Below are 19,336 nucleotides of genomic sequence, written 5' to 3' on the forward strand. Positions count from 1 at the left end.
CCGATGGACCCCTTCGTGTTTAGGGATTCTAGTTCAATGCTAGCACTTCCCGATTTGATGTTGAGTTGATGCCAATGAACCTACAGAGTTTGTCTCATATGCTGAGAGGTGCTCATGGCTCATGACTATTGGGAACAACTTATCAAGGTTTGCCTGGATTTTATTTTTCCTACATAAATATGTTTGTTCTTCACTTTCAAATGTGGGCATTGAGTTGAGAAAATACAACTACATCTGAAATCATAATTAGAAAATAATTGAAAAGAATGAAGCCCCTGATTGATATTGTTACACACATGTGGAGGGGAATGGGAACATGTCCATTGGGACACTCTGACATGACTGGCAGTGCATTGAGTTTCTTTGATTTTGCAAATGTCAGTAGGATTTTCAAGTAGTAAAATATGAACAGTGAGATGAACTCTTCATCAGTTGTGCCTTAGAAAACATACATGGGGTTTATTGTAGAGATGACTGAATACTTTCCTAATTTTGTGCGACAAACTTTCACATTCAGAAACCCAAAGACTTTATTATAAGGAATTGACACAGTAATGTTTATATGCAAACCTGTGATTGCTAAAAATTAAAACAAAGAAATATTTTGAAAGCATCCAGAAGAATACATCAAGCAAAATTCATCAAAAAGATTCCTAATTGATAGTGGATTTCATACAAAGATATGGGTCAGAGAAAACTTCATTGATCACAAACAGTAAATTAATCCTTATTGGTGGATTCAGATGTATTTTGGGTCTCCTGCAATTATGGTCAGTTCATACCCAGTGTCAGTTGATCACTGAAATGTCTGGTGGTTCCCTTGTTCCCGTGACCAGTCATTCTGTTAGGTGAACGTCCGTCTCACTGGGGAAGAGGAGGAGGAAGGGGTCAGTGTGCTCTGGCAGGGCAGCAAGGTCCCTCATGGGCAGCTCCCTCCCTCCACACAGCAGCCCTGTGTCTGCAGACTGGCTCCAGGATGGGCGTTAATGGAGGAGCCATGAAACCTGTTGTAGAGATTGGAGTCAGATTTCTAGTCAGAACTGTGGGATTTCACTCATCTACTGATCCAGAAAGAATTGAGAACTCCCACATGTTTTATTTCTGCAGATTTCATGATCAATAGATCAATGCCAAAGATCTCTCTGAGTCTCACAGTTCTGATTATTTTCCATTTTGGTGATCATGGCCACTGTCACTTGCTGAGTCAGTGCCATCACATTGCACATGTGCCCTTGGGAGCTGGTGATCCCTTTGTGTTTAGAGATTCTAGTTCAATGCTAGCACTTAGCAACTTGATGTTGAATTCAGGGCAATGAGCCCACATTGTTTACCTAGGATGCTGAGCCATCCTCATAAATAGCAAATGTTGTTAAAACTAGATAATCACATGCCAGTATGACATTGGGCCAGAATTTGAAACCATACACAAAACTGAAAATCCAGCAAAGATTCAGCTATCAAGCTGAAATTTTAGAACTCCTCAAATGCACTATATGGAAACACTCCTTGACTTTGGTATCTTCACTGAGTTTTTGGATATGACTTCCAAAGAAGAAGAAAAAAATATATATGAAATTACCCACACGATTATGTCAAAGTAAATACATTCTGCACAAAAAGGAGAGACTCAAAACATTGATAAGCCTTCCATGGCATGATAGCCACATTTGATAACCTTGTCAAGTTTTACTGTACAAATTATTTGAATCACTGACACCGGTGGATAATCAAATATACCAAAAATAAACAGATTAAAAGTGGTCAAAAAACTTCAGTAATATTTTCCCAAAGAAGACCTGCAAATGTCCCAAAAGTACATGAGCAGGTGCTCAACATCACTAACCATGAGGAAACTGCAAATCCAATTTAGAAGACACAACTTCACACCTGTTATATTAGGTTCTGTGTGTGTGTGTGTGTGTGTGTGTGTGTGTGTGTGTGTGTACCGGGGATTTAAGTCACTGGCAGTCAGTGATTGAGCACCATCCTAAGTCCTATGTTTTTGTATTCTGTTTTTTAGAGACAGGGGTTCAGTGTGTTGCTTAGTGCCTCACGATTGCTGAGGCTGGCTTTGAACTCTTGATCCTTCTGCTGTCGCCTCCTGAGCCACTGGGATTCCAGTCATGGACAACCATGCCCAGCTGGCTTGCTTTTTAACTAGGACGGAAGAAATAATCATTGTTAGTAAGAAACTGGAGAAAAACAATTTTGGATATGGAAAAGTGACTCTGGATATTATGTCTGCACTGTAGTTGAGATCAGCGTTTCTTTCCCAGTATAAAAAGTGTATGGATATTCCTCAAAAACTAAACACACAACCTAATCCATCTTAGGCAAAAAGAATGAAGTAGGAGGCATTACAGTACTTCAAAGCTCAAAACATACTACAAAGTGATAGGAATTGGGGCAGCATGGTATTGGCATAAAAACAGACACTTGTAATGGAAAGGAATAGGGAGGCTAGAAGTAGGTCGTGCATCTACAGTTAACTGAGTTTCAACAAGGGTTCTCTGAAGGTTCATTACAGAAAAATCAGTCTTCTCAATGGGGTTCTCCTGGAAAAATTGCCTATTCACATGGAAAAATATGTCTGTAGACTCTTTCTTTTATAAGCTACAACATCTATTAAAATGAATTAAAAAATTAAATATAAGGTATGAATCCACTAAAGTAGTAGAATAAAACCAGGGGAAAGTCTATGACATTCTAATACACAAGGATTTTTGTACAAGTCAGCAAAATGAGAAGAAACCCAAGAAAATACTAGAATACTAAAAATACTTCTGCACAGGAAAAGAAAAGAATAAAACATAGGGAAGAGACTAACTACATAACAATTGAACATATTTGGAAAGTATGTATCTCACAGGGGGTTTATATTCAATGCATGCAGAAGAAACTTGAAGAGTCCATAGGAAGAGCTGTTGGTGTAGATCAGTGGGAGACCATTTGTCAGTGTAGACAATGCTTTGGGTTGGATCCCAAGATATGCAAACAAACATGAAAATCAAAAATCAATAACAAAATACACAAACAAATTCAAGAGTACAACAAAAGGCGCTGATTAAAAAGGGGCACTTAGCCTATAGACACCTTTCCCGGAAGACAGTTTACAAATGTTCAATCTTAGTAGTTATCAGGGTAATGCACGTACAAGCCTCAATGCCATAGAATGGCAAGAGTATCAAAGAGACAGAGGGTAACAGGTTCTGGTAGTGATGTGGTAAGAAAGGAGCCCTTTCCCACTGTAGGTGGGAAGTAAAGTACAGATATTATGAAATCTGTGGGAGAATCCAAAAGATAGTAACAATAAAACTACCACATGATCCAGAGATCCCACATTTGGTTTAAATCTAAAGAATATAAAATCATCATTTTAAAGAGACACCTGCAATTCTATGTTCACTGCAGCAGAAAATAGTACAAAGACACAAGCACCACAAGGTGTCAATCAAAGGTGGAATGGGAAAATATTAACCTCCTAGAAGTGGAGAGCATCAGAGTACTGGGTAAGGGGAGGATGGGGAAAGAGGATAAATGGTTCAAACTTACCAGGTTATAGGAGCAGGGAGTTCAGGTGGGATATGATTCTGCAGTATTAGTGGGTAATGGTCATGCAGTGTATATTTCAGAAAGCTGAGGAAGATAGTTTCCTTGTTTTCAGCATTAAAATGTGTGTGTGTGTGTAGATATAAATATTTGAGGTTGTGTGTGTGTGTGTGCATGTGTGTTTGTGTGCCTTGATTTGAATATTATTAAATGTATATATGTACACAAACATCTCATGGTACTCAATAAATATGTGTGAATTAGCGTCATTTAAATAACCAATAAACTCTGAGAAATTCAGCTGTCAAGATGATTAATGTAATGCATATCGTTAATTATATCACCAATAATCTATGAGATTCTGGTGTGTGCTTCTTTATTTGGAAGGGATTAGAAGGACTACAGTCAGACCACCTGTACCTGCCAGATCTCACTGAAATGGATTAACGTTGAAGATGAGCAAGGTTACCTAGATCTTGTCCCTTGAGTCACATACGGGTGTTCAGAGAGAACTTGTGAACTGTGGTCACATAACTGACAGGAGGAAGGATGGCACATCATCACCTTAATGTGAGAATCTACCATAAAGTTTCAGAGCATATAAGTGTTGCCATGCAAGCACACTCAACCTGATGAGCGCCCAGAACAGTGTGCCCTGCTTTGATCAACGTCTGACACTGTGAAGAGAGAAGTTTCTTCAAACTTCCATTTACTTGGTGACACATTTGCTTCTGGGATGCCATAAATGTTCTCTCCACCAGGTGCTCTGGATGTCTGACCCGGGTCTGTAGGCCTTGGTGTTTGTCCTGCTGGGTCTTGGTCTTGCTTTGGGTCCAGCCTTTTTTTCCTATGTTCCTATTCTTTCTTTTTGAATTGAGAACTTTCCCTCAGTGGTATTGTCTGAGGATGCATGGAACTTGCTTTTGATTTTTCCAGTGGCTCACAGCCCAGAGTTTGTCTTCAGTGCTAGAGGTGCTGGACATTGGAGCAGTGCTCATGGGAAAGACATGGGGCTCTTGGAGATGGACTGAACTTTGCTCTGTGAGATTGGCACGACAATAGAGGGCCGGGATTGGAATGCTGTGCTTTGTGCTTAGAGCTCATGCCAGGCAGTGCAGGACTGTTCAGAGTTGTGCCTGTTAAGACCCAGTCAGACCGTGATGGGTCATGAGGGCTGGACTCTTCTCATTGCATCAGTCCATTTGATAGATAGAGATTTGAATGTGCTACTGTGCTATAATGTACTATGACCTTGTGTAGTGTGGCAAGTAGAACCATGTCTCTTGGGGTGTGGCACTGGGGACTCTATCTGACCTTGGTTTCTTCCTGGTTTTTTTTTTTGTCTCCTTCCCTGATTCTATGAGTGGAGCAGTTTTCTCTGCCTCCCTGATGTTTCTGCCTTGCAGTCAGACCCTGGAGTACAACTCTGAAACCATGGGCCCAAGTAGACCTCTCCTCCTCTGAGGGCCCAGGTGACCCAGCACCTAGGGAGCTGAAGCAGGAGGACTATTAGTTCACAGAAGCCTGGGCAGTTTAGTGAGACCCACACTTAAAATCAAGACCAAACCAAACCAAACAGAATCAAAAAAGAAGTAGGAATGTGGCTCAGTGGTGTACAACCCTGGCTTCATTTCTCAGCAATGCAATAAATAAATAGAAATAAAAAGATAGCACAAATATAAACAGAAAACTTTCCTACTCTGACCCATTCTCGTCAGTTAAGTTGGTCATAGTGATAACAGGTGTGCAACTTCAGAGCTCTATATTTACAGAAACCATGGCATCAGAGTTTTGTGGTTAGTTTTCATCACAGCAAAGGAGGAAGAATTCACCAGCTATCTCTCAGAGAGAGACAAAGGGAGTAAACTTACATGATTATTCTCTGTGGAGGAAGGATCAGTCACATGGAATCCCAGATGTGACTACTGACAGTGGACAGGCATTATTGTTACCTCTGCTCCCAGGAAAAGGGCTGGCACATGCTCAAGAGGTGCAGCATAGTCACAGGGACATTCTGCAGGGCTTGTGAGATGGGAAGACCTGCCCAAATCTAGCCTCCCACCTGAGCTGTTTCAATGTGTCCCTGCAAAAAAAATTATGACAGTGACAGGTAGAGATAATAAATATCCCAAGACTGGATAGTGAAGACATGTTGCTGTGCTGGCCACTCTAAGCACCTAATTTTCACATGTCTTGTGGACAAAGATGGAGAAAAACACATTTACATGATTGACAGCTGCATTAACACCAGATAAAAGAAGATGTTCATTTGCAATCAATCAACCAACCAATCAATCAATAAATATCAATGAACTCTTGGGAACAATGCATTCAATTGTGATTCCCACCTGAAAAACTTGTGACCATTCACTGTCATTTTTCAAGATCCATCGGACTTTACATGGGCCAGAGAGGAGGGTCAAATGGAGACGTGGGACCTGCAGGCTTACATCTTTCAAGACCTCCATGGGGCCAGGAGTCTCTGTGTTCCTCCAGGGATGGGATGAGCAATTGCTTCTGCTCGTAATCTTCCTTGACCAAATATCTCTGCTGTCGTCAATATTGAAGAAGAGTGAAGGCAGCACGATTATGGAATGGCATAACCTAGTCATGTCAGCTCTGAGTATTCTTTTTTTCAGGGAATTTAGGACTGTTTTATCATTTTATTGGTTCTTTTTGATGACCATCACTGACGGTCCACTTCTCCATGGGAAATCAGGGGTGTTGTGGGGATGTCCTTCCCTCCCCTTTCCCTTCTCTGGGCTCCTGAGTACCATTAGCCATGGGGTCTGCCCACTCTAAAATTCCCTCAACTCCCCCAGTGGCTGGCTCCTCAAAAACCTTTGGCATCTCTCTTTGTCTCCAGAGCTCAAACCTTGCACGCTCATTTTCTATTTTAACTCAGCCTGGCCCCAGTGTAAATTAAAAATAATGATTCCTCCTGGCCAGAGAATGGACTTTCAGTCCCGCCACTGTACAGGACTTACGGAACTTCTGTCATTGCTGTGGCGAGTGGGCAGAATTCCTTATATGCAAACCTTCCTCTTCTTGCTCTCATCCCCCTCTGTCAGTCCTGCTCCTCTGCACAGGTCCTCTTTGCTTGCTGTCCCTTAACCCTGTCATCTCCCAATCTTAGTGAGTCCCCTCTTCTGACCCCCAGAATCCCGCTGCACTTTTCTGACCACCACCTGTGCTTTTCCTTCTCCTCTCCCAGCCACAGCTTCGTCCCTCACAGGAGCACCTTCACTCCATAGGAGGACGTCTTCCCTGCCTGGCCCCGTCCTTTGTCACCCTTCTCCTGACCTCACATCACATCTCACTCCCACCTCTCCTTCTCCTTCTTTCCCCTCCTCACACGTGCTCTGTGGACCCTGCCCAGTAGACTTCTCAGGATGAACAGAGGCTTCTCCTACAACTACAGAGAGGGTGTCCATAGTCACTAAAGTTGTTCTGGAGGAGATCATTCTCAGATTCAGCCTCCCCCACTCACACTTCCCCTTCACTCCCCGTATGACCATCAAGTCCACCCTTGAACTTTTCCTAGAACCTACACACTCCCTATCATCACAGTCCTCAGGAAAAGTAGAAAAGCCCATTCTCTCCTCTAATCCTAGCTCATTAACCTGTCCCTAGAGTTAAAAACAATAACAACAACAACAAAACAAACAAACAAAAAAACCTGGACTATGGCATTTGGCCCTAAGGGGTTTAAGAGCCACTCTCATTCCCCTTCCTTCATTAGCCCCTTAAACTTATGTATGTCCACCCTTTCCTCCTGGGGTCCACCCTGTTTCCTGAGTCCCCTCAGTGGCCACTTTTCCACTCTTTCTCTAACCAGGCATCTGCTTCTTGAAATGTAGACAACCCAGCCACAACCCTCCTCTCTACCCCCCGCCTATCACCCTCGTCCCAGGGCCTGGGTGTATCTCAGGAACCCTCATCCTTCTCTTTTATCCCCCAAATGGACAGGACCATTCCAAGTTCTCCTGACTACCCCAAAGCCACCAAGGGTGTTGGAAGACCCTCATGGATTCATCTCAGCAAGGTTAAACCGGCCCCTCCTTCCAGTCCCAAGTACTCCTGCAGCTTAACCCCTAAATCAGATTAACATGGATATCAGTGGGACCTTAAGTCCGTGCCCTCTTGGTGCCATTACTGGTCTTGTGTTCACAGCCTGTGGGTAGAACAACAGGCTTCCCTTGTGCCATATCTTTCCTGGCCCAATTTCAGGCACAGATCTCATTCCTCCACCTACAAGGCACCCTCTCCACCTTCTTTCTGGAAGAATGGAGTTTCCTCAGAGGAAGAAGATGCCAGGTTGGCTCTGGAGTGGCTGGGTGACATGGTAAGTTGTGTTGAATTTGGAACCATTAGGTAGCATGGTGGAACAGAGGCATGGGAGGGAGAGGGTGCACCAAAGAGGAGACATTAAAATAAAGAGGTCCCAAGAGATTTCATAAGGAAGTGGTGAACAGACACTAGATGGAAGTCCATGGAGAGGACTTCCAATTTCTCTTCCTGAATTCTATTCTCTATTTGTTTTCTATGTGCTTCAAAATAACAGGTTATCTGGAATTCCAGGTTCACAAAATCTGGGGCACACCAACTCTTCTTAACTCCACCTGCTGGAGGGCACACCCAACATGCCCGTCATTCTCCAATTTGACGTCTGTACAACCCCCACGCCACAAAGTCTCATCCCAGGGAGCTACTCCCTCGTTGGGACTGAGAATGTTTTCCAACACAGATACGTATGCTTCAAGCACAAACCAATGGCAGCTTGTAAAAGGAGCTCTGATGAGGCTTATTGTCCCCACTGTCTTGCTGTCACATTCATGTCACTACCCAGGAAGTTCCTTTCTCAAACTGTGTCCCCCTCAACTGAGGAAGTAGCCAGTGTGACCCTCACACACACCATCCCTGACCCTCAGGACCCACTCTGGGACTCCACCATCAAGGCTGGGGTCTGCGTAGAGGGGCAGTTAAGACCCAGCAGGAATAGCCAGATTATTAGGCCAGCATCCAGCCAGTCAGCAAGCCATGAGCAGCACAGCCCAGTGACCACAACACTGCTAGCCCACCCCTGGACCCCTCTGCTCACACAGCTCCACACAACCTCACACTCCTCCACAGTTCCGGTCCCTCCTGCACTTCTGACTGCTGTCTCTGAGTCCCTCACCCACAGCTCATTGATACAAACCCTGTCCCTCTCCATGGACTTCCATCTAGTGCCTGTTCACCACTTCCTTATGAAATCTCTTGGGACCTCTTTATTTTAATGTCTCCTCTTTGGTGCACCCTCTCCCTCCCCATGCCTCTGTTCCACCATGCTACCTAATGGTTCCAAATTCAACACAACTTACCATGTCACCTAGCCACTCCAGAGCCAACCTGGCATCTTCTTCCTCTGAGGAAACTCCATTCACTGCCTGACACCCCCTACTCCCTCCCTCTCCCCCCCGTCCTCCTCACACTGGATATGACCATATACTCTGTGGGATGTGTGGCTCCCTATCATCCAGTGAGGAGGTCCATGGAACAGGTAGAGGAGAGTGTGGCTGTGGAGTCACTAATCAAGACCTCTGGAGACCACAGTTACCATGTATATAGACTCAGGCAGTCACCTGGCAGATTACAGCAGCCACCAGTGCAATTTCTTGCCACCTGTCCCTGCAGCGACCAGTCAAGGAGCAGGCCATGGAGCAAGCACAGGACTTCAACACATGGTCTTAAGCCCAGGGTGTGCCTATGGGGTAAGCAGTTTGCTGCTCACACGCCTAGCACAAGGGGGTGCTTTGCCTCTCAGACACCCTGAACGTATGCCACGTATGCAGTACTCCATGCACCTGTCCTCACATCTCCCTCCTCTGACCGTGCTGTAAGGACTGCAGGCAGCATTGATGTTTTTCATTCGGCGGCCTTCATATGGTTACATGAACATCCCACAACACAAGAAAAAAGTATCACTATTATAAACAGAAAGTTCAGGGGAATAGCATTAAAAGGATTAGTTAATTTGGCTATGAGGTTTTTCAATGTTCAGTCCATCCCTGGAAGAAAGAAGAGGTTGTCAAGATAGGCACCTTAGTCTCACTGATCTTGACAATTGCCTTGGTAAGGTCATGCGCAGTCTTAACATAGTTAGCATCCCCAGTGCCCTTAATATACTGAGAAAAACTGGAGAAGTGTAGGGTTACATTTTCAGATACAGCATATTGGGTGACACTAATACTAAGGAATTCAGGGTCACAAGTGAGCCTCTGCAACATAAACAGAATATCAAGTTGTTCCTGGTGGAGGTCTAGGTCTTGCTGAATGATTAGTTTATTTAAGTCATTTTGAATGGCTTCTGCTATGGCAGTGGACACATTGTTCACAATCTGAACCATCTGGATGCTCTGAGTGAGTGAAGCAGCGGCAGTGGCTGGGACAATGATGGCGGTCACCAGGGCAATAATCCCAGTGATGATGAGGCTAAGTGCACACCTTGTCCAGTGCAGGATCTCCTTCAGAAGACTCTTCATCTCCATGTCCCATGAACTCTCCACTCTCTGGACAGGGGCACTGGAAGCCAGATTGCTGGGGAAACTCTGAAGATGAGAATACGTTTAACTTTCACAGCGGGGGTTAGACCATTTGTGAGTCAGAGGATGTACTGGCTGCACAAGGGATCTCTGTGTGAGTGATATTTATGCCATCACTATCCTTGATTACTAGCATGGCAAAGGGTGGTGAAACACAAGCTCATTTATAGTGGGTATTATAATTTGGCACAAAGGCAAATCCATGGTCAGGGTCTGGACTTAATATAGACCCATTCATCCAGCTGGCTGCTGTCCATTTGATGGGTCTAGCAGCTAGCAATATTGGCGTGATACCATCATGTACTGACTTCCTGCGTAATGGTTGATAAACAGCTTGTCCCGGGAGGTACTGCAGTAGCCCATATGGTTTTTGGACACATCGGTTACATCCTAGGAAGCTGCACCTGCCCAGGTGCATAGAGTTTGTTCTTTCCCAGAGAAATTTCTCTTATCAAGGACATAAAGTATGGCAGTGACACACTGATAATGCTATCATTATCCAAGGGGGGCTTTCCAAAAAGCATCATTGGGCATGTTGGCAGTAAGAGTTTCTTGCCTTTGCTATGGGGAGTCTGTGGCTACAGGTAGTCTTAACTATACCTCTAAGGTCAGTGAGGGACAGCCCAACATGTGACTAATTATAGTCATCTTCAATAGTTTCATTGGCAAGAACAAAACAGAGGGGACAGCCTGGATTATAGCTTTTATTATCTACTACAGAGAACCAAATGGGCAGAGTAGGTATGGAAATGCTTGTATTTCAGGGTACAGGTGCCTCCTGGGTGGGTAACTCAGGATCAAGGTTGGAGTTATTAGAGAAGAGCTTGGGTAAAGACCCTTCCCAATTAGCCACTGCTAAAAGTGGTGGCCTAGTGACCAAAGCTCAATTTACCTGATGGGAGGCTTCACTGTTAGCAGTGAGTGCTGCACACAGTAGGACCACCATCTTAGGCCCAGGGATGGGATTGTCAGCAGACAAAGGGGCCAATCCGGTGGGCTGGTCAACAAGACCTTTAATATCACCCAGGTTACTTTATGTGAGGTCCGTTTGCTTTGTTGACGCCTTTGCTTGCGGCATTTTCCCTCCAGGGTTAGTCCTTCATCTTCTTGGTTGGTAGCTCTCGGGGTCCAGGGCTTGACTTTCCTGGTAGGCACCCAGATGGGGTGAGGCTCCTGTTAACACATGGAGACCCTTGACCCGTGGAGAGCAGGGGTCCCAGACCATCCCACGCATTTGTTATGGGATCCTTCCATGAGACCATAGGCAGATGGGAGGGCCCAAGAGGGGGCCCAATGCTTATGGGCTGCTGTTTCTGCAGAAAAATTTGAAATTGAAAGAAAATTTAAAGCAAATAAAGTTTTATTGAAGGAATTGTGAGGGGACACGGTATAGCTTCCCCCCTCTGTTTTGGGGCGTGGTCTTTAATTCCTCGTTTCTTCCCATGATGCCTTGAGCCTGAGGATTATAGAGGGTCCCAGTTAAGTGCTGTGTGTGCCAGTCACTGCAACCTGCCTGAAGTGCCTTCCAGGACAGGCTGGCCATTGTCAGTTTTCATAGACACGGGAACATCATAATTCCAAAACGTTTAATTAGCTGGGAGGTGACTATTTTGTGGTTTCTCCTGTGGAGGCTGTGGACATTACAAAGCCTGAATAGGTATCAATGACTACATGAATATATTTTGAATTTGAAAAAGGTGCATAATGAGCAACATCCATTTGAAATAAAGCATTAGATTTTAACTCTCAGGGATTCACTCCAGCAGGTTGTAAAGGGCTGATGGTAAAAATGGGTGGACATTTTTGTAGTCTCTGACTAGCTGCCTGAAAACCTTCTTAGTCCTGCTTTTATGCAGCTGCCATGGCTGAGGGCTGCAGAGAGACTTGAGCTGCTGGTGTCCCTATGTCCTGAGTGGCCAAAATCCAGCCATCCAATGTGCCATTGTGTACTGGTGCCACTGCTGCTCTATGTTCCTTATTTAGTCCATCCCAGATCAACTCCTTGGCTTAGGCCACCCTGGCTCCTCATGAGACCCCTCCCCTCTACCACCCTGTTTACCCTGTCAATAAACTGTGGCAAGTCCTCGGGGCTTTCTGCCTTAAGCCCTGTATAGAGACTGTACCTCCCCAGCTGGTAACTTCCTCCAGTCTCTCAGAGCACAAAGCAGCACCTGATCAAAATAATGTGCTGGGCCTGGGCTTGTAACTAAGAACTGTAGGTCCCCTCTCCTGCAGGCACTCAGGTGGGAGGTTGACATTGTGGTGTGGTTAGGATCCCCTGCTGTTCACATTCATCATAGAAGAATGCCTTCCACCTCAAAAATGTTGTGGGCTCAGGAGCCTCTCTGGTAGGGCTTTCCAGCCTTGAGGACAATTGAGTTCAACACTGAGGGATTCGAGCATTGGCTCTGCAAACATCCGCTGGGCCTATCCCCTTTTACTACCTTCTTTAACTCCTTCAGGGCACCCAGTACATGTGGACACCAAGTGGCAGGGTGCTGTGGTGTGGGGCCATGTTGGCTGGGAAGGCCTGTACTCCCTACCCCACTTCTCATCTCTGTCCTACATAGATCTTCAGAAGGACCTCTGGCCTCCTGGAATGGGTTTCTGGGGAGCATGGCTTGGGCCTGTCCAGTGGCGTGGTCATCTCTAAGCTGTCATAGTCCCTTGCTGGCTTTGGCATTTCCTCATAGGACGCAGTGGTCATTGACTCAGAGAAGGACATCATCTTTGCCTGTCAGCAGAAGGTACACTGTGCCATTTGTGGTCACCTCTTCCGGCACCATGAAGGTCAGGGGCACCATTTCCTGCCTCTCTCCCTCCTGCACCCCTGGTGGTTGCTTGCTGTGAAGTAGATTCCCGCCCCGGCTTTCCTGGGCCTGCTGCGGTCGCTTGCTTTGAGGTAGATGGTCGCCCCCACTTTTCCCCCTGTCTCTCACCACCTCATCTTTCCTCAGGGCCATCGTTATAAGGCAAGGTCTGTTGCAGGGCCCCTAAACTTTGCTGAATGGCTGTCACATAGAAAAAAAATGAAGTGGTAAAGTACACCCTGTCTCCCTTCAGCTTGCTGCACATTTGCCATTATCTTGTCCCACATCCTAGGATCCAGTACATCAGCAGTCCTTATCCATGGACTGGTATCAATCACAGCAACCCAGAACTGGTGGACTTCTCCCTTACCCAGGGATGAACCTCTAGAATCTAAGAGCATCTGTGGTGGAACTCGGTAGGTTCCCCATTTCCCCTTCCTCACTGCTCTCTGAGGGCCACATATAAGCTTAACCCAGGTCCCTGTTCAGTTACCAGCTGTGTGGGCTCTCGTCCAGCGAGGAGGTCCATGGAACAGGCAGAGGAGAGTGTGGCTGCGGAGTCACTGATCAAGACCTCCAGAGACCAAGCAGGAAGCAGGTCTGATTTTATTGCACAGTTACCATGGATATAGACTCAGGCAGCAGCCAAGCAGATTACAGCAGCCCCCAGTGCAATGTCTGCTAACTGTCCCTGCAGTGACCAATCTAGGAGTGGGCCGTGGAGCAAGCACAGGGAACTCAACACACGGCCTCACGTCCAGGGTGTGCCTACAGGGTAAGCAGTTTGCCGCTCACACGCCCAGCATGTGAGGAGTGGTTTGCCTCTCAGACACCCTTTATGTGCCATGCATGCAGTACTCCATGCACCTGTCCCCACAGAGGGGGAGGTTGGACTGGCCCTTTCCTCCCACTCCTGGACTCCACTTCAACGTTCCAAGTGCAAAAGGGCAGTCCTAGCCCCAGTCCTCCTTGTGCCAGGCATGTTGGCAGCAGGTGGCATGGGGGTAGCAGGAATAGGAGAGCCACCCATGTTTACTCTACACTCTCCCAAGAATTGAATGAGACTTTAGCAGGTGGCAGAGTCCCTAGAGTCTCTTCAAATCCAAGTCACCTCCTTAGCCAAGGTAGTTCTGAAAATAGGAGAGCCATTGACTTCCTAATGGTAGAGAAGGGGGGCACTTGTGTGATTTTAGGAGAGGAATGCTGTTATTTCACCAACAAATTCGGAATAGTCCAAGGAAATATAACTGAGCTCTAGGAAGGCATCCAGAAATGCTGCTGGGAGTGACAGCAGTCATCTCCCTAAACCTTTGAGACAAACTGTCCCCTGGATGCCCCCATTGATGGGCCTTCCCCTTAGATTCATCATGGTGCTCTTACTAGGACCTTATCTAATAAAATGCCTGAAAATTCTTTTTACAAGATCTAGTAAAAGCACTCAGTAATCAGACTGTAAGCCAGGTCTTAAGAGCCAGGATAGCCCCTCCCTGAAGTTCTGGCCTGACCCTTCTTTGTCCCTGTTCAGCTTGAAGAAGGCAGAATGAACAATGCCCCTTATCACTCTAAGACAGAGGGCAAAATGTTAGGTCCCTAGAGACTCATTTTGTTCAGGAGTCCATCTTGACATGAAATGGAAACTTAAAAACTGCCCAGGGCTTGCTTGAAAGCAGAGTCCTGAGTTCTGGTCATCACGTACCACATCGCTCTACATGTGAAAGGCCTCGAAAAATGAGGAAAATGGACACTCTGGGTCTGAGGCCCTGGCCCCATTCTGATTCAGCAGAGGACCTTTGGGAAGGGGAAGGGAAGGCCAGGAAATGGGAACTTGGATACAGAAATGTGCCTGGTTGTTCACTTCTCACTGCACAAACTTTTATCAAAATAATTAAGCCCCAATTAAGACTGAGGTAACTTCTGAGTCAAACCAATGCAGTAATTGTGGAGGGAGAGGGAAAGTCCTTCTCGGGGGACTGAGGTTCTGCAGAGGGCCACTTCTCTTTGACAGGTGTCAATGCTGAAAAGTGGAGTCTCAGTGGTCGTTAATGGCAAGCAAGGGCCCCGCAAACCCAGAAGGTACAAATACAACCTTGAGAGCTGCGTCATGTTCAAAGGACCCACACAGAGCTTGTCTGCAGCATGCCACCAAGGTGAGTGCACCTGAGGGTCTGAGCTGATCACAGGCACCTGTGACGTTTCCTAGCAGCACTGGTCTGTGACTGAGTAGTGGAGTTGCTGGGAGGGTCTGGGCCTTAGGATCTTAACCCTTCTTCTGATATCTGAAGGTATGCACCTGGGCCAGGAAGGTAGGGGCCATGGATAGCAGGTGTCCCTCAGCTAAGTCAGAACATCTTTGACCCTGTTTTCAGGATCAGGATTCACCAGAGAACTCTGTGGTGGGTCCTGAGGATAGAAGGCTAGAAGCTTTTTCTGCTTTTAGAAAAGTATCTTCAGCCTCCACGTTTTCCTTCTAAGACTCTATGAGCATTTGTAGCTTATAATATTTTTGTACCTACTTTTGGGGTATTTTTTGGGCTTCTGAGATGCAATTTTCCCTTGTATTATGTTTATGGGTCTCTAAGTGCAGTGTGTTTAGCTTGAAGGCATTTCTTCTGCCCCCACCTTGAAACTGTCCTCACAAGTAACATTAGATCTACATGTGAGTCGAATTCATTCTCTACTTGTTTGTTTGTTGGAGTGCCTAGTAAAACAATTACTATTTAAAATCATAGTTTCATATCATAAATTCCAGTGTGTTTTCATTATTTTGCTTGGTATTAATATTCCAGAGCAATTTTTTAAGTTTAGTTCAGTATCATGAGGCAAGGACCACCAATGCCAAATTCATCTTGGGACATTTTCCCCAGGATGGATGCACGAACCTGCCCAGCTGTTTGCTGTTATTTCCAGGTGGGGGATGATACATTTCTCTGAATACAAGTCCTTCCTTTTAGAACCATTCACTCTATAATTGTAAAATCAATATGGGACAAGACCACTCTCTCCTCTGACATTCTTGATTTTATTCTGCCAGAGTGAAAGAGAAGGGAGTTTATGTCTCAGAAGTGCCTCCCAAATTTGATTCAGAGCTGTGTGTTTTGGGAATGTGGGAATGGGCTGAAAAAATGAGAAAAACTAGAAATATATAAGAAATATGAAAATCTTTGCTGTGTCCTCAGGGCCATCACGGACACTGACTTTCATTGTTGTCTTTTACCTACTAGTCGAAACTGCTTTGAATCATTGAAGCTTGTGCCATAAGGCGGTGCACAGCACATACTTAGGATTCTGTGCTGTTTACGTTAAGGCATTGGTGCAGGCTTTATTCTCCCCATTTGTTAGTAGAGAAAACGGAGTTGGAAAAACAATCATAAATCTTCCTGAATTCAGGGGCTACATTGTACCTAGTATTCTTGCACTTTCAGTTGTTAGGGACATTCAGAAGAGAAATCTAGTGCAATCTTTTAATAAATAGCAGGAGGTGGGAGGAAGGACTGTAGAATTGAGATTCCATGCACATTGATACATGAAAATCCTACAATGTTTTTTCAACATCCTAGGTCCTTTTTCTGGAGAAAGTGACCACAATTGACATAAATTCATGGGTGAGATTTGAGATTGGAAATCTGACAGGAAAAGGTAGCATCCTGTCCAGGATTGCATGGAAATGCCCCAGGAAGTTTAAATATCACAGAAGTCCAATTTTTTGGTTATGTGGCAAAAAAGACAACTAGAGCAGCTGCAGATTTGACCGAGATCATTGTTTCCCCCAAGGCTCTGCGAGGGCTGTGCAGTTCCCTCAGGAACATACTTGAGTGACTTCATTCATGCCAATACCTCCCAGCCAACTTATCTACCAGGAGGCTTTACTGGGGATTCCTAATTCATGTGCTGCTTTGTCTCCTGACAGCACAGAGCAGGCGATCGTCCCTCACACCCTAACCTTGGATAAACCCAGGCTGCCCTTCAGATCTCCTGAGGTCATCACTGGGAGCTCAGCCCTCTGCTGATGGCCCTGGAAGAGCAGCGTCCCATGGCTTCCCTGGGCCATAGCTGGCTCCACGGTGCCCATGATCTGGTTTTCTCAAGCTAGTGACTCATTCCTGCCTGTCTTAGAATTATTTGGCTTTACCTGTTGGATTCCATTTGTGAAGGTTGGGGTTCAGGGTCACATTGAGGACTACAGGGGCTCTCTGACTATTAGTAAGCAGTGAAACCACAGGTTTCTATTGGTGAGTAGGAAAACACAGAGGGAAGCTCTCCTCATGAAAAATGGAAAACTCTAATCATAAAGCAAGCCTGGAATTGTGGTGCTGGCCCAAACGAGAGAGAAGGGAACACTGAACAAAGAAAGAGAGAACACGGAATTTGAAATACAGCTGAATGTACATTTGTTAAAGACAGTGGAGCAACACAAGCAAATGCTTGTGTCCTAGGTGTTGGCAAGAACAGTCAAGCATGATCTTGGACTTTGGCATCCTCATAAAAAGAATATAGAGTGATATAGAAATAACAGGGAGAAATCTGACTGTGGGATTGCAGGTGTAGTGTATCCATGCTGAGGTTGAACATGGATGAGGAATCAAGAATTTGACCAAACAACTTAGTAATGATTGTAGGGAACTTAAAAAAAATTCCGAGTTGAAAATTTAGAGTTTTGAATAATAGTCCTCAAGATGGTGTTTGAAAGAATGTAGAATGATCCTCAAACCATTACAGAAAAGGTAAATTTGGACACAATTTGTTCCATTACATATATCCCGATTGTTCTTACACTCGAGGAACTGCTCATGAGAAATATTTCTGTGCAGGTAAATGTCATCATTACTGTTGTTTGCTTCAAAAAGATATTTGCTACATACAGGATTTTCTGCCTACGAAGTAAGAAATGGGTTTAAATTATGTAAAAGGAATGATCTTCATGTTTCTAACAGGACTTGGAACTGTGCTTAACATGTGTGTTCTTGTGAACTATTTGTGCTATTTTAGGAGCACTGTAAAATCTATCCACCTCGTTATCATCCACTTGCCTTTTACAAACATCATAACACTTCTTACAAGAGGCATGCCAATGACAATATTCAGTTTTGGGTTGAGAAGCCTCCTAGGTGACGTAGCCTGTAAGGTGGTGGTTTACCTCAGCAGGGTGGCCAGAGGCCTGTCCATCAGCACCACCAGTCTCCTCACAGTGGTCCAGGCCATCACCATCAGCCCCAGAGGTTCTAACTGGGGAAGCCTGAAGCCCAGGTCAGCATGGCACATCTTTCCGTTGTTAGTCTTCTTTTGGATACTTAATTCCTTGATCAGCATGAACTTGCCATTTTATATTAAACACATAAGCAGCATGAACACATCAAAAATTATTAGAAGTGACAACTACTGTTATTTTCAATTACAAAACTGGACAATTGGATGGATTTTTATTGTTCTCATGGTCCTTCGAGATGCTGTGTTCCAGGGTGCCATGGGCGGGGCCAGTGGCTACATGGTCTTCCTCCTCCACAAGCACCACCAGCAGGTGCTCCACCTTCAGACCTCCAAGCTCCTCTACAGAACCCCCCCTGAGGTGAAGGCTGCGAAGAGTGTCCTCCTTCTGATGCTCTGCTTTCTCTTCTTCTATTGGACAAGTTGCTTTATGTCTTTATATGTAACTTTCTCCTTAGAGAAGCATTTCCTAAAAAGAAGTGCTCTAGAATTTTTGGACCTTGGCTATGCAATCCTCAGCCCATTTGTGCTGATTCACAGGGATGGACACCTGGCTGAGTGTTGGCGTGCTCAGTGAGAGAGAAAGACACTGAAAAGATATCTATTTAATTGATCATTTTAGTAAGGAGGTTTGAAAACAGTCTTTGTTTTGTGTTCCTGTATGTGATGAAAAATCAGGTAAGGGTAGCAGAATCACATAAAGGCACATTTCCACACCATAAGCTTGTGACAATTCTAAGACAGACATCATATGAAGCTGGTTAAGTATGATTTGCTACCTCTCTTATGACCCTGGATTTGCATGTTTTAATTCTCTTATAAACATCAAACTCTGTTAATATGTCTTGATATCCAATGTGTGTTTTTAATTAATAGACTTATCTTCACAGAGCTATAGTATTTAAAAATAAGGATGGAATAATATACTTTATTGGATTTCGTCTACATTATGAAATCTGCAAGAATAAAAGGCCTGAAAGTGTAGTTGTCTCACTTGATAGAAACAAATGGAGCTATAATGAAAACGATTTAGTTTTCTTTCCATGTTTTCTGATTTGCTAACTCAGAAGTTGAATGCATTTTTCTCTAATAAATGAGAATTTTGTTTTGATAAAAAATCATGGCTTGTTTTAAGGGAGTACTAGTTAGGGGGTTTACACTGCTTGATATTCTCTCCTTATCTTTAGAAAT

The 19,336-nt window shown here is 44.8% G+C and overlaps 1 protein-coding gene across 1 annotated transcript; it reads left to right on the top strand.

The window, feature by feature from the left end:
- Positions 1-17,828: 17,828 nt before the first annotated feature.
- On the top strand, positions 17,829-18,722 carry LOC143401001 (putative vomeronasal receptor-like protein 4). Its single transcript, XM_076857977.2, has one exon. It carries the CDS (start codon positions 17,829-17,831, stop codon positions 18,720-18,722), a length of 894 nt encoding a protein of 297 aa, XP_076714092.2.
- The last annotated feature ends 614 nt before the right edge of the window (positions 18,723-19,336 follow it).

This window comes from Callospermophilus lateralis, chromosome 6, assembly GCF_048772815.1.
Source record: "Callospermophilus lateralis isolate mCalLat2 chromosome 6, mCalLat2.hap1, whole genome shotgun sequence".
Taxonomy (NCBI): Eukaryota; Metazoa; Chordata; class Mammalia; order Rodentia; family Sciuridae; genus Callospermophilus; species Callospermophilus lateralis.